We start from the raw sequence: 15,070 nt of genomic DNA, 5'->3' as shown, positions 1-15,070 counted from the left end.
TACCTTCATCTCTAAATTATGGCATGATTTTTGTTTTGGTCTCTAAACTCTAAATTAGAAAACTTTGGTCCTATATTATACTTCAATTCCTACGTCGGTCTCTAACTCCTTTCTTCCCTTTAATTTTGGGATTTTTTGTTGTTTAATTCAATTTTCCTTTTATGCCCTTTTTACATGCAACCATGTTTGCTTGCTTGACTAATGTTCCGCTTATTTTTGGAAAATCAGTTAGCCATCGTACCTAAGTGGGATATTTTTTTTATAGTTTAAGGATTAAATTATCCCAATTTATAGTTTAGAAACCAATGTAGAAATCGAGATATAATTAAGAGATGTAAAATAAAATTGATCCTAATTTTCTTGAATTTTAAATCCAATAACTTTCTTGAACAGTATTTTGGATAAATATGTGCAAATAGTATGCAATACTCCATCTTTTTATTGGATGAATTATACCACGGTGCATGAGCCCCAATCCTATTACATCCTGCCTTCCCTTGCCTTGATTCACAACTAGTTTGTAAGGAATTCACAATCAACTTTAACTCCTCAATTAACATGGGGCCTTTTATGGATTAGATGTTTTTGGCATTTTAAAAAAAAAATTACTATACAATTGTATTTGTTTGTGTTTTCAAAATTTAGAACTCTTTTAGAGTATTTTTAAAATTTCAAAACTTGTTCTTCTCCTTACTCTACTTCAAACTCAGGCCATCCCCTCCCCACCTCTCTGCCATTGTTACTGCCTCCTCATCTCGTCCCTCCCCCAAATCCCGCCGACCACACTTCTCCTTCCCCTTTTCTCTCCCCCTTTCTTCTTATTCTCCTTCCGTCCTCTTCTTCCTCCCTTATTCTTTCCACCTTTCTTCATTCTCCTAACCTCGCTCCAACTTCTCGTCTTTCCCAGATCTGGAGAGAGGAGGTGATAGTAAGTGTCTGACAGTGATAGAGGGAGACGATGGCAATATGTGTGACGTGGTGGTGAAATGAGTAAGGGGTGGTGGTTTTTCCATTACTTTTTTGGTATTTTTGATCAAATATATTTGACGTATTTTCATATATTATTGACACGTCTTATTATAGACTTGCATTTGAAAAACTAATTTTTCCAAGTACAAGCAATCCGCACACAGCCTTGAAAACACTATGCCACGTTGCTTCCATATTCTTTTCTGAACGCAGACATACTTGTTTATGAATGCACAACCTACCCAATTTCCGATGAAATTTTCTGCTTACAAGCAATGTTTTCAGAACCGGACCGGACCGGCCGGTTCGACCGGTTGGACCGCGAACCGGCCATGTCACTGGTCCGGTCTAATGTTAAAGCCGGAAGTTCATGGAGAACCGTTGAAACCCGGACGAACCGTGCAAACCGTTAAGAACCGTGAACCGGCGGTTTTTAAAATTCTTCAACAAAATATCAAGAATGGTGTAGCTAAGATTCGAACCTGGGTCTCCAAGTTTAAATATGACAATCTTACCGCTAGACTATACTTAAGTTTGTTGAGAATTTTACTTGACTAAAAAATATATTAAAACATCAAGTTCTTCTCTTATTTTTTTTTTCAATTTTTTCTTCTTAACCATTTTTAACCCAAATATCCACAACAAGATTTTCTCAAGTCTTCACCATTATTATCAGGTTATTATCTTTAGCAGATTGTAAACAAGTTGAAAATTTCAACTTTTCTTGTTTTCCAACATTTTAGTAAGTTTAATTTTTTTCTTTTCAAGGTTTTTTTCTATATTATTATCTTTAGTTGATTTTTTGCATTTTCTTCTTTTTCCCCTCAATTTTCATATGTTTCCCTCATTTTTGTTTTATTTTTATTCGATTAATTAAGGATGAAATTTTTGCAAAAGTAGTGCACATCCGTGTAGGAATTGGGTAGGAATTACAAATAATAACATTGGGTTGGTCAAAAATATGGTAGTTGGCACATAATCGAAGCTATTGATAATTGAATTTAAAATAATTAATGGTATAGGATCATTGAATTTAATATAACATGTTAATTAGTAATGTTTAGTAGCAATTAATTTTTTATGTGTTTAACTGTATATTTGTTTTTCAAAATTTTTTAGTTTTTTTTAGTTTGAGCAATTAGATTTATATTTTTATAATAAAATTTTAACTTTTTCAGCTTAAGTTGATGAAATTGTGAAGGTGGTGTGGTTGCTTATCATGCCACTGATAAAAGTTTGCTATTCAAATAGTTTGTCTTAACTTGAACTCTTTTATGGATTTTTTTAAGGGTTGTAAAAGAATTTTAATATTTAATTTATTTATTTTTTGTGTTTTTATTTGTGATAATTGGTGCACATTTGGATTGTATCTATTTATGTTTATAATGTATTTATGAAAACTTGTGGTGAATTATGATATTTTAATTATATTTATCATTCCATGTTTTGTGTATAACTTTTAGAAAATTTATTATTATCATAACTTAAATTAAGTTATGTTGGTAAAGTTCAAGTGTAGAATGAAACCTGCTTAGTACTTAACACTAAAAAAAAAAAAAAAAAAAAAAAAAAAAAAAAAAAAAAACAGTGAACCTTTGAACCGGCCGGTTGGATCGGTCGGACCGGTCGAACCGCGAACCGGCCACCTCTCCGGTTCACTGACCGGTCCGAGTTTAAAAACATTGCTTACAAGCAGTGGATAGACCATCGACTTTTTAAACATAATGGTACAGACAATGATTTAATCAGAATTAACAGAAATTACAACTTTTTTCACTTACTAGAAACTCTAATACTCCATCTTTTGGCCTTGTTGTTGGCTGTTTTAGATTTTACAAATTTTGTTTTATAATCAAAATAATTTAAAAAGCAATCGACAACATCGCAAATTTTGATTATTTAAAATTAGAATCTATAATCAGTTAAAATAATTAATTAAAAACAAGCCATATCATCAAAAAGAAAAAGAAAAAGGAAAAGAAAATTTCTAGCATGATCTAGTAACATGTTTTTTTTTTTTGAGTTCATCATCTAATATTTAAGCATAAAAGCAAACGAGAAAATCCTAGTAAAAACATCTGTCAAAAAGCAGTATCCAAGGTCAAGAACACCCCAAAGCCATAAGTATTTCCAAAGAATTTTGTGTTGCCAGTCATCTTGTTGAGCCCATCTGGCACTCTCTCCCCCACATCCCCATGCCATGCAGCTACTTCAACCACGTCACTCGCTCTGCCACTCCCACACAACGCTCCCTCAATTGGAAACTGCCGATTTATTCCATTCCCACCTGAATCAACCCGCCATGAAGCTAAATCGCCTTAGCAACGGCGTTTTGAGGCCTTTACTCAAACACTTGGCGACCTCAAGAACATTCTCCTCCTCCTCTACTTCAGCATCCTCTGTTCCCAAATGGGATGGCGGTGTATCAATGGTTCAAGGAGCCTCAAGAGGGATTGGCCTTGAATTTGTGAGATTAATTTCCGTTTCTGAACCCATTTTCTTGATTTTCCGTTTTCAATTCAAGGATTGGATTTTCTTGATCTGTTTGCCAGTTCTGTAAGAGTTTTGTTAAGCATTGTTAGTATGTGTGATGAGCAAAATTGTTGCGTTTTAGGCAAAATTGTTTGTTTTTTTGGATAATAACTTCTTGTGGAAAAGCCATATTACTGAGCCGGTGGTTGATTTAATGTTGGTTTAAGTGGGTTAATGTGGAAGATTTGAGTAGTGAAAATTCATTTCACAATTGTTCTTCTGGTTCAACATTTGTTCATATCAAACACAAACTCTAATTTGCTCTCTTGTGGCATCATTTGTTAGAAATTCGTTTGCTATCATTTTTTCCTGTAGCTGTAATGGATAGTTGATTGGGCCTAGATTTATTGAGTGAATATATAGGACTGAGCCCGCTAATGCTGATTTATTTTGGAAATGTGGAGACTTCTTGCACTTGCTATGGGACTTACAAACTGATAGGAAATCTAACTTATACACCTTCGCAAAACTGAAGTTCAAATGATCATAGTTTTGCTGTTGTTACCATTTTCAACTCCTATAGAGAGATAATATAAGCTCGGAGTGGAATGCAAGATATCAAGTGTGTTAAATGCTGGTTAAACATCCTTACACAATGAACTCATTGGACAAAACTCCTGGTGTTAAGATATTTTTGTTGACCACAATGTACTGATAATTGTGCAACATTTGTTAATTGGGTCCAGTGGGGACTGAGTTATAGTAAAGGTGGGATTATGTAGTAATTGTAGATTTCTGGGTTTTATTTCTTAAACTTCAGAAAGTTATAATCTTGAGGATTGGGGTGGAGGGGGGGGGGCAACATATGTTAATATGGTGGTGCTAGAAACAGGTTGGAGGGAGAGGGGGAATTTTAACAAGAAACTTGCGAATTATCTACAGCATTTATCTCTGTTTCACGACAATACATAACCTTCTCTCTGGTCAACTGAAATTTTAGAAACTGTAATCTGGTTAATGATTTCTCCGTAATTGTCTATTGCTTGTAGCAATATAGTCAAACACTTAATTTTTTGTGAGATAAAGTCAGTAATTAACATGAAATAATAAAATCATAGGTCTGATTTGGCTTTGCGACACAAAAACTTGGAAGAATCTACAAGGCTTCTAAGATACTAAAATAGTTAAAATGAGAAGCACTCTGACATGCATGCTCAACAAATATTGATTTTTTTTTAATACCCATACATAAAGCTCGTTTCTTGGAAGTCCAAAAGCAGAAAAATGTCTTGCATTCTGGAGGGATTACACACTAAAAATTGGGCCTCTGTCATTTCCTGCTTTGGACTTCCAAAAATGCACCAAGTGTGCCCCAGTTATTTTCTTGGCACTGGCTGCCATTTTTAGATGCTGCATTTTACCCTAGCATCATTAGAGCAGAATTGTGATAAGTTCTTTCTGTTGATAGATTACCAACTGTTTGAGGAGAATTGTGATAAGTTCTTTCTGTTGAGCAGAATTGTGATAAGTTCTTTCTGTTGATAGATTAAAACGTTCCCATAATAGCTTTTACAGATTGGAGGAGGAAGTTTTCCCATTCATGTCTCGACAAAGGTGCCTCAAATTCTTGCTTCTCCATGACACTGTCAAATTTTGATTAGGCAGCAACTGCCTGGATTGATGCTGATAAAATGTAACAAATGGGATAACTTTCAGTGTGCGTGCGTGCGTGTGAGTGTGTTTTTTTTGCGTTTTTCTGTTTGAGCACTCTGTAATCTTTCTACTATTTATATCCAATTAAATATCAAACATTAGATGTAGGACTTCCTATAAGTCAAGCTTTACAATTATTCATGTAGATGCTTCTTGAGGTGAATCCCAAATCTTTTTCATTGCTTTTGTTCAAAATTTGAAAGCCCTCTCAAAATAGTTGAAATCGTATGAGGATTTGCACGATGGTTTTAAATCTTGAAAGTGATAAAAAAGACGGTCCTTACCTTATAGCTGCTTTTTCTTTGGCATGACAATTTGCATTGCACTGATTCTAGTGATTTTTCACATATCGGTTTCTGTTTCAGGCATCTCCTATTTTTGAAGGCATCGTAAATGATTTCTCTGTTCACTGTGTCTTGGTATCATTTTCACGTGACTTGCAAGTTTCATTTTAAAACTTGAAGTTCATTTTAGTTTGCTGTTTTTTTTTTGGGTCAAGTAGTTGGCTAGTACTGGTAAAAAAAAATATTATTTGTTTTCTTGCTCCAAAAGAAGCAATTTCCTGCTGATGTAATTCCCTGAAGTCCTTTGTACACAGAAGTCTTTTCATGTTTTACTGTACTTTCTTGGACTATTCAAATGGGAAGTTGGTGCTTTGACGCAGTTCTCTTACAAGTCATTTATACAGTAAGGTAGTAATTGCTTCTTCGTTGTCAGGTTAGACAGTTGTTAGAGACAAGGGATGAAGGATATGTTGTTGCAACATGCCGTAATCCTAGTGCTGCAACAGGGCTAATGGAATTGAAAAATAAGTTCATTGAAAGGCTTGACATACAGAGGTTGGATGTAACAATTGAAAGCACTATGGAGGTACTTCAAGTCCTCTTATCACATGCTCTAGTACAGTGGTTGACTAATTTTTTTTTTGGGGGGGGGGGGGGGGGAATGCAAAAACCTAGCGTAAGACCTGGGGGAATAATTTTGAGCCTAGCAGGCAAATTTTAATTTCTATGTGAAGTTATCCACTTTTTCAATGACAAAAGGCTAATTTGAAAATCTCAGGGAAGATGTCATTTTGAAGTAAATGGAAGTGTTAATTTCTTCAATGGTGTGTAATGGGTCTGAATCTAGGATTATTCGGAAACGTCTCATTACTATCATCTGTGATCAGTGACCTATTTGTTGTCTTCCGCTCTTTTCCAGGAAACAGCTAATGCTGTCAGAAACAAATATGGCTCTCTAAACCTTCTTATCAATACATCCGGAATTCTCTCAATACCTGATGTTCTGCATCCAGGTGTGAATATTTCTTCATTGTTCTCCATTGCCTATCATCAAATTTTCAAAGCTCTGTAAAATTTGGTCTCACTGACACACAACAAAAGCAAACATTTGAGTCAGATTTTTTTTTGCCAGCTTAAAATTTTTAATGTGGTAGAGTCAGCAAATTGATGACCTGTTTCTTTAATTACCAGTACAGAAACTACATTGAGCAAAGTGCAACAGTCGTCCTTGCTTCTTGCATATGAAGTTAATGCTGTCGGTCCTATTCTGGTCACCAAGGTGGGTACAATTAGCTCTTAATAGACAAAAGGGTATCTTACTACTGGTTACATGATTAAACAAACTTTCAAGTCATCACTTGAGTGTCAATAACAGAAATTAAATTGCCATTACCTCCAGCATTCCCTTTTTGTAATCTAGCCTTGGCCTTTGAGGCACACCAATTACTTGTCTTACAATTGTATCTTGGAGAACTGATTTTGGAATAAGAATAAAACCTATTCTTGTCCTCATCGATGCATAAAGAAACAAATAGAAAAGATGAAATGTTTCCTATTGCTCTGAGCCTTTTACGTTAGGTTTAGCCTCATACAGATGGATCAAAAGGCTCATGGAAAACATTAAACTCATATATCATTGGCATAGATGAAGGAAGAAATTATGGAAAGAAGCTTATGGTTTTTGTTAGAATATCATTTCTGTGGTTCTTCACTGATTTCAATATTCAATATCTAGAGATATGCTTATGAATGACGTATTTGGTTGTGGCATATCTTAGTTGTACTTTTCATGATAGTTCCTTACTGAATGGTCAGTATCTCAATTTCTTGAGATAAGTTCAATACAACTGGCATGTAGCATGCCCCATTTTATCTGCTCATTGCATTCAAGTCTTACCATTCTCTGAGGATCAATAAAGGCTGATGTCTGCAATGTTCTTGCTCACAAATGGTGCAGAATGTGGAGGTCCATTTGAATTTCTGTTGTACCTATGGTCAACACTTTTGCCTGCTACAATGTCCAAGACTTAGTTACTTGTACTAATTGACAACTTCAAGCTTGTTTGGTTGGTATTTCCTTGTAAAACTGGGACTCTTCAGTCAAAATTAACAATGAAGCCCTTTAGTTGATGTGACCCAGGCATAGTGAGGTAAAATCAACAAGCAGGCAATGCAATGTACACCTTCTCTATGAAAGGAGATGCAACTCATATTCATTGAGAAATTGATAGAATATGTTTCTAGATGTGGTGTGATACAGTTTCTTCTTAGGCATGATTCCTTAACTTTTCAAGGTGGTTCTGGTAAATCCTAGGTTATTGTACTCCTTAAACCTATTTCCTGATAACCTCTTTCTTCGTGTAATTCTTGAAAATCAGTTCCTATTCCTGCAATTTTTGCTATCATGTTTTATAATGAAATTCAAGAAGAACCGCTAAATGAACAAATCACAAAAATGGAATGAAAAATACAAAATGACCATATTTTAGAAAAAATGCATGACTGGTCTGGCAATGGTTTGTAGAGTTTAGTAGCTTATTCAGAGTAATTTTCATGCTTTCCTTTGCATGTTTGGATGCAATCCCTTTGAAATATTATTGCTCTAGTTATTAAGCTATGGCTGCCATTGGATTTGAGCTTCCTAAAGAACTATTTCTTGAATTATACTAAGCCAAAAGGAAAAATGAGAAAACCTTGAGTGACTGTACGTCATGTAGAGGACATTAACTTTTTCTTCGAAGTGACTTGATCCTTCTGGGCCAAATCCTCTCTCTCTAACCCCCCCCACCCCACCCCCCCCCAAAAAAAAGAAAAAGAAAACCAACACCACACACACACACTTGTTTACAAATGCACACAATTAGAATCCATCTCCTGGATAGACTCCAAAGAAGAAAGAGAATGGATGGCTAACAAATTTCATCATGATGGATTTGGTAGTGCTTACCTTATATTCATATCTGTAATAATTTTTAGAAGTAAGAACAAGTCATATCAGGCAGGTAAAGTCAGTTGTATATCTAGAAACGTGTGGAATTCTTATGTCCAGTGACATATACAGTTGGATAATCTTTCAAGTAAACTTTTGAAAGTAATTAGTTTCTTCTCTACAGAATTCCTGTTGTTTAACAATTAAAATTCCCCCTGGAATGCTGACATTTGGAAATAAAATCAGTAGCAATAAAAGGAATAAATATGGAAGGCTAGAACATTTATTTCTTGCTCATTGGGAAAATTTCGGACCCAATATCTGGAAGAAGTATAAAACTTAGTAAAACATCACTGTTTAAGTTTCCTAGGTATTCAACGTATTGTTTATAAGAGGTTTGCATAATTTTAATTATCATGGTGCAGAATACACCCTGTGTTCAGTTTGAGCAATTAGCAGCAGGTTTAGATGATAAACATATTTTCTCTCTGATAAGTGAAAGAATCCTTAATGCTTGAAAGGTAAGATTAATGAAGTTATTGATTAGCAAAAATGGTTTAATTAGGAGGATTCTCTAGATCAATTCTTTTGTGCTATTTTGGTAATGGAGTTTTGCTTGCTCTTACAGAGGTATAGTCCCATTGCCTGCTTGATATCTGAATTCTCAACCCATGAATTTAGAAATTCTTGTGCTCATGCATATCAAGTTTTTATTTGTAACGATGGAGAGAGAAAGGGTAGGAGTGGGGAGAAATTATTTGCCAAATTTGGAAAATAACTCAAAGCTACCTGAATATTGAAATTGAAAGAGAACAAAAGTGGATGAGCTTATGGCGCTTATGGTGATTACTTTTCTGAGCACATGAGGAAAGGCTTTAGTTTTCTGCTGGTTAAAGACCATATTTTCATATTACTTGTAAGCAAGGCAGATAAATTTCCATTCTACTGTTATTGATGTGGGTCTTCACTATCTTGTCTGAATTGATCCTTATGATTGGCATGAACAGCACATGTGGCCTTTGCTGAAGGTTGGAGGTGGCTCTGGGACTGAAAGAGAGGTTGCTGTTGTGGCAAACTTAAGTGCCAGAGTAGGATCAATTGGAGATAATCGACTTGGAGGTTGGCACTCATATCGTGCATCAAAGGCAGCACTTAATCAGTGTATGATCTGACTTTGTTTTCATGGGTTTCTTACTTCATTTGCTTCTTGAGACTTCATTGAAAAAGCTTTGCTTTCCTCAACCAGTTCTGCACAACATTAATACTTTTTAACCATCAAACCGTGCTTTGCTTTTTATTAGAGAAGGAATCTTATTTGCTTTACTATGTTTGAAAAGTATGATTATCTAAGCTTTATTTCATCATGTTCAAATCGAACCATCTGTTAATCTAGGTCTTGGGATCTGGTTTGGGGACTTATTGCATACAGTGAAATCCCACAAAGTAAAATATGGTATAGCAGACAGAATTTCTCTAGTCTAGAACTCATATGAGGGGAAAGAATATCATTTTCGTCCATATTTTCCTTCCATCTGCTGATATTCCTATGTAACAAGTAGCATTTCAATGTCATTTTCCTATCATCCTGTCCAAATACTAGTACTGTCTCTGTTTGGATCATTGAGTTTTTCAAAAATTAGTTTTTCAAATACTATAAAAATTTTTAAAAAGTAGTCTTAATTTTTTTTAATGTTTAAAAAATATCCCAAAATATATTTTAAAAACTCTACTACTCTTAAATATTCCAAAATATATTCCAAAATATACTCTAAAAACTCTGCTACAGTAAAATTTTTTAAAAACACCCTCAAAAACAGCTGTAAAAAGCTGAGGTTTAGTACTGTTTGTTAAGGGACGCTCAACCCTAATGGTTTTTTCCAAATGTAGTTATACCTTAAAGCCAATTAGGTACCAAGTGAGATAATTATGTCGATTTCATGAGGTAATGAAGTCATATCTACTTTTGTTTTGTTTTCATTTCTCACAGCTACTATGGGCTTAAAAGCTTGATATGCATTCATTGTTGCTTTGGCCTGAGTGAAATGACTACATTTGGCCTCACAAACAAATGGTTTGGGTAGATGATATGCTTTTGATCTGAAAGATCAGCAAGATTCTACCTCATACAGACATTCAATTCTACACCAATATGTCACCCATACTTTGCACTGAGTAATATGCCTTGGGAAGTATGACTGTTACAATTGTATTTGCATGGTCCACCTCATGCATGTGCTCTAAATTTCTCAATTTCTAATTGAAACTTGCAGTGACGAAGACAATGTGTGTGGAATTTGCTCGTAGAAAAGATCCACTTATATGCCTGCTCTTGCATCCTGGGACAGTCGATACAGATCTCTCGAGACCATTTCAGAGAAATGTTCCAGAAGACAAGCTTTTCTCCAAAGAGTTCTCAGTGCAGAAACTGTTGAGCATCATTAATAATGCAAAGAACCCTGATAATGGCAAATTTTTTGCCTGGGATGGTTCAGAAATCTCCTGGTAATTCAGCTAACAGATACAAAAATTACAATTACCTTTTGGTTCCTATGAGCGGAATGAATTGAGAGGGGGGAGGGGAGACGGGGTGCAAACATGCGCCATGTTGAAGTAGCTCGTGTTTGGTTGTATTGTTTACCAAGTTACTAGTGCTCGAGAGTTTTTACTTTTTACACGAATGATGTTACTGTTGCAAATTTTAATCAATATATTCATTCCTATTTTTGTCTCTTGGAGAACTAAATACCAAGGAATTATGGGCCTGTTTGTTTCGATGGAAAATTTTTTCCAGAAAATGTTTTTCCTTTTTTCTGATGTTTGGCTGCAAAAAGCGTCCAGAAAACTTTTTCCTAGGGAGAAGGTATTACCCGATCGAATGGAAAACAGCTTCTGCAAAGCTTCTACTGAAGGTTTTTTCCAACTCTAACACTGTTTGCTCTTCCAAAACAAAGCCTTTGCCTCTATAACCATTTTTTCTCCTACTTATTCTCCCTAGCAACGAATCTACCATTCCTTGTTGGATCTACTTTTTACTCTCGCTCTCACACACAGATCTATGATTCTTGGTTGGATCTTCTTTTTCACTCTCACACACAAAATTTACGATTCCTCTTCATCTCTTTCTCTAATATACATCGATGGATATTTTTAAATAGATGCAGCACTTCACATATTGGTGGATGTATCATGTATCTCCAAAAGGACATAAATTTTGCAGTAATTGTTGTTAGTTGTGAGGAAAATATTTTCAAAAAATTCAATCAAACATGAGAAAATAATAGAAAAATATTTGATTTCTCTAGTATTTTCTCATGTTTGGTCCACCAATGTTCTAAGTCGACTTTCTTTCTGTGCATTTGATCATGTTTAATCTTTAAGGTAATTTGGAGGTGGTTATTCAGCTCAGTAGATTTCTGCTGTTGACTCTTAAAGATAATAGAATCTTATAGTCGATCAAAGTCTCCACAATTGTTCTTTAGCACTAAATGCAAAATGTAAAAGAATGCTCAATGATGAGCATATGAGAATTTCATGTCCAAGAACTCACATGTCCTTGTCAAGATTTGCATCATCAGAATCATAGGCTTAAGCTTGGCTTGTTTTCCTCTCTTTTTCTGTAAATTTAAATTGTAGATTACTGCCTTTTAACTCTTATATTGGATAGAGAAAAAGGGCTAAATGCAAAAGGTATAAAGGAAAATAAAAATGGGATAATTGGATTGGAAAGGATATTAGTTCCTATGTTATACCTCAACTATGCTACCATTCCTTCTCTTTTCATTTCGAATCAAATGCAAGAACATATTTTCTTGTACAAGTAGTTCTATTTTCTGAATATATTCCAAATACCAGCCAGTGATGAGGCCACATGGTAGATTATCTAGCCAAAATTAATGGCATTAGAACCCCTGAAATTCTAATCAAATTTTGCAGTCTTCGATTTTTTTTTTTTTTTGGGTTTTGTTTATGTTGTCTCCGTTTGATTGATAGTTAAATCTACCCCTTCCTGATTTTCAGTTTGAAACATTTCGTTTTTCTATTCCCAATGGTATTCTTCATCCAAATGACACTATAGTTTTACCTGAAGTGAGAGTAAGACTCTATAGATGGACCACTTGGTGGAAACTAATCAAGATTCCAAAAAACAGCAAGAAAATTATTAGAAATTTAAACACACTGAATGGAAGGTTGATCCAGAAGTAAAGAAAATGTGGAATTATGATGCTCAAGAAAATTGAGTTACTAAAACAACCAAATGGTACATCAGAAAGGCCCCAATCCAAGGGTCCTCAGTACAAGTGTTTTATTCAAATCTTACTCCCTATGATTGACAAATTGCCAATCCATGCTTCAAATTTCCAAAGCATCTCAGTGGATCCTGCAAATAGAAAATTAAGTTTTAGAGCATTGCTGTATAGTGAAAAACAAACAAATACCAATATCTACAATTTGGAACTCAAGTAATGCAAAAAAAAAAAAAAAAAAAGCTGTATCAAAAATTTATACAGATTATCTCACCAAAAAAAAAAAAAAGTTAGCCCACATAAACTTTCCCTTCTGGAGTCCACAATTTATCTGAGATAGTCCATATTACTTTACGATCAACCCTGTAAAAGTAACTAGTACTAAACTAAAAAGTAGAAAAGAGTGTCACACATACGCCTCACAGTTGGTGTTCATGGAGACAGGGAAGCCAACATTGATGCGGCAAGCAGCAGGGATTTTCCTCAAGTACTTGTCCTGAACACCAGGGAAGCTCTTGACACCTGTCTTGAGGCATCTGCAGATAGCCTTCTTATCATTAACGTTCTTGACAGTCTGAGCAAGCTGTTGCAGCCCAGTGCAGCATGCAGCAGCTGGCTTTGTGTCCTTACCTCGAGCAAATGACACACAAGCTGCAGCCTTCGCGGCAACTGTGCCACAATCTGGGGCTGCTGCATTGCTCAAATGAGCAACAGCAAAGAGAAGAGAGAGGATCAAGATCATTGAGAAGCAAAGGCTCTTCATGGTTGATTTTCTTTACTGTGTGAGCAAAATTGAAGATGTATGTGTAGAGTAACTTGGTTGCTGAAGATTGATGGAATTGGTGAAGGGGTAAGTGACCTTTATATAGAGAAGGCTTGTGATAGTCTTGAACGTTGGAGATTGTGGCTTTGAGTTTCCCTAGGACGATTAATTGGATAACATTTTCAGGTTTTGGCCATTGGGATTGATGAAATCATGTAGCCCCATTCGTGAATATTGTCTAGTCTAAATCAGAACAAGTAAATACCAAGGGTTATTTTCAATTAGCTAGACCAGTAAAGCTATAAGCGTTATGTAAATGCTAATAGGTTTTGGACAAGAGGGTGAAAATTCTACTATTGTATAGTTGGTTTTGATATTAGATGAGCAAATCAGGGAGGATTATAGCATTATAGGTTAAGTACTTAAAGTATATGGGAGGGTTCTTTTCTTTGTCCACTTTAATTAGCTTTACAACTGCATGGTAATGCACCTTCTTTGGCTGTTGACCTATTGAATATCATGTGCTGAGTAGGGCTGCAAACGAGCCCAGTCAAGTCGAGTTTTGACCTAATCAAATTGATTTTTGACTTAGTTTTATCGAGCTCGAGCTCTCGATGAGTTCTCAATATAACAGCTCGAGCTCGAGTTTAAAAAATAAAAAATAATTATTTTATTTTTTTTAAAAAATAAAATAATAATTTTTCTTAACGATTAATAAAATATTAGGGATATATATATATATATATATATATGTAATTTTACCATTAAGATAAAAAATAAAAATATATAATCGAGCCGACTCGCGAGCTAACGAATTGAGTATCTTTGAACTCGAGTTCGACTTGGTCAACTCGAGTTTGATGTTGACTGAGTTCGAGTCGAGCTTTAACTCGAGTAGCTCACAAGCGATTCGATCGACTCGAGCAGCTCGCAAGCGATTCGATTCATTAGCAACCCTAGTGCTGAAGTTTAATGTGTTCAAAATTGATATTTGCACCCCCATATATATGGCCTCTAGCATTCTGTGATGACATTTTAGTCCGTGAGTGAATTAGGGTATGAGAGGCTGCTTTGGAAGCACTAACATCACTTCCCTAATTTACCCTTCAAGACAATTAAAAGGATAAGAAAAAAAAATGCTAGTCTTGCAAAATGCAAAGAAGCAGAATTGCAGAAATAGGTCTCTTGTGTTGAGGGAGAGAGGAGAGAGAGGTGTCATTTTATTCTTGTTCAAAGCTTCCAAACTGCATGCTGATGCTAATAAATCTTCAAGAATAGGGTGGAAAATCTATTGACCTAGGTATTTAATTAGCATGTTACTCTTGTTTGCTTATTTTAGGTGGTAAGATAATTAAATTATGCATCATAAGAAGGTTCTTTTGTAATTGTATTCTATTGTCCCATATATGAGTGGCCTTTATATCCTTCCTGCACTATAAGTCCTTTTGGTGAGGTCAAGGCTCAGGAGTTATCCTTAATAGATTAATCTATATATACAAGCAAAATTTGGCCTACTGAGAGGGCTTTACGCGTCAAACACATTTAGAGATGAGGAGAGAATTTTTGCTACTTCTTAAGCGTCGGGGTACACTTTTGTAAAGATGATTGAGCCGTTGCTCAAATACTATAAAGTTTAGCTAATTCAATAAAATCCTCTCACATTTTCGAGAAAAAAAAATAGAGGGCTCTACGCTAT

At 35.1% G+C, this 15,070-nt stretch overlaps 2 protein-coding genes across 3 annotated transcripts; one reads left to right on the top strand and one right to left on the bottom strand.

Moving 5' to 3' along the window:
- The first annotated feature begins 3,126 nt into the window (after positions 1-3,126).
- On the top strand, positions 3,127-11,096 carry LOC113783174 (uncharacterized oxidoreductase C663.09c). Of its 2 annotated transcripts, none has more exons than XM_027329241.1 (6): positions 3,127-3,436; positions 5,872-6,024; positions 6,358-6,451; positions 6,635-6,717; positions 9,375-9,486; positions 10,638-11,096. In XM_027329241.1, exons 1-6 carry the CDS (start codon positions 3,170-3,172, stop codon positions 10,871-10,873), a joined length of 945 nt encoding a protein of 314 aa, XP_027185042.1. In that variant the 5' UTR covers positions 3,127-3,169; the 3' UTR covers positions 10,874-11,096. The 2 variants fall into 2 exon arrangements, with proteins under 2 accessions (XP_027185042.1, XP_027185041.1); XM_027329240.1 differs by having other exon boundaries at positions 3,129-3,436; positions 9,375-9,528.
- Positions 11,097-12,647: 1,551 nt separating this feature from the next.
- LOC113781982 (non-specific lipid-transfer protein C, cotyledon-specific isoform-like) lies at positions 12,648-13,394 on the bottom strand. Its single transcript, XM_027327884.1, has 2 exons — positions 13,028-13,394; positions 12,648-12,745 (listed from the first exon to the last, which is right to left on the bottom strand). The coding sequence occupies exons 1-2, from the start codon at positions 13,372-13,374 to the stop codon at positions 12,736-12,738; spliced, it is 357 nt and encodes a 118-aa protein (XP_027183685.1). The 5' UTR covers positions 13,375-13,394; the 3' UTR covers positions 12,648-12,735.
- Between the last annotated feature and the right edge of the window lie 1,676 nt (positions 13,395-15,070).

This window comes from Coffea eugenioides, chromosome 9 (assembly GCF_003713205.1).
Source record: "Coffea eugenioides isolate CCC68of chromosome 9, Ceug_1.0, whole genome shotgun sequence".
NCBI lineage: Eukaryota > Viridiplantae > Streptophyta > Magnoliopsida > Gentianales > Rubiaceae > Coffea > Coffea eugenioides.
The sequence above is the reverse complement of the archived record's forward strand: the minus strand, read 5'-3'. Positions and strand labels throughout refer to the sequence as shown.

Bases quoted from the DNA above. Each gene is read 5' to 3' on its own strand.
- LOC113783174 (XM_027329240.1), top strand. From the start codon at position 3,170: ATGCAGCTACTTCAACCACGTCACTCGCTCTGCCACTCCCACACAACG. The intron at 6,718-9,374 runs GTGGGTACAATT...TGGCATGAACAG, and splicing joins GTCCTATTCTGGTCACCAAG to CACATGTGGCCTTTGCTGAA. The intron at 9,529-10,637 runs GTATGATCTGAC...TGAAACTTGCAG, and splicing joins AAAGGCAGCACTTAATCAGT to TGACGAAGACAATGTGTGTG.
- LOC113781982 (XM_027327884.1), bottom strand. From the start codon at position 13,374: ATGAAGAGCCTTTGCTTCTCAATGATCTTGATCCTCTCTCTTCTCTTT.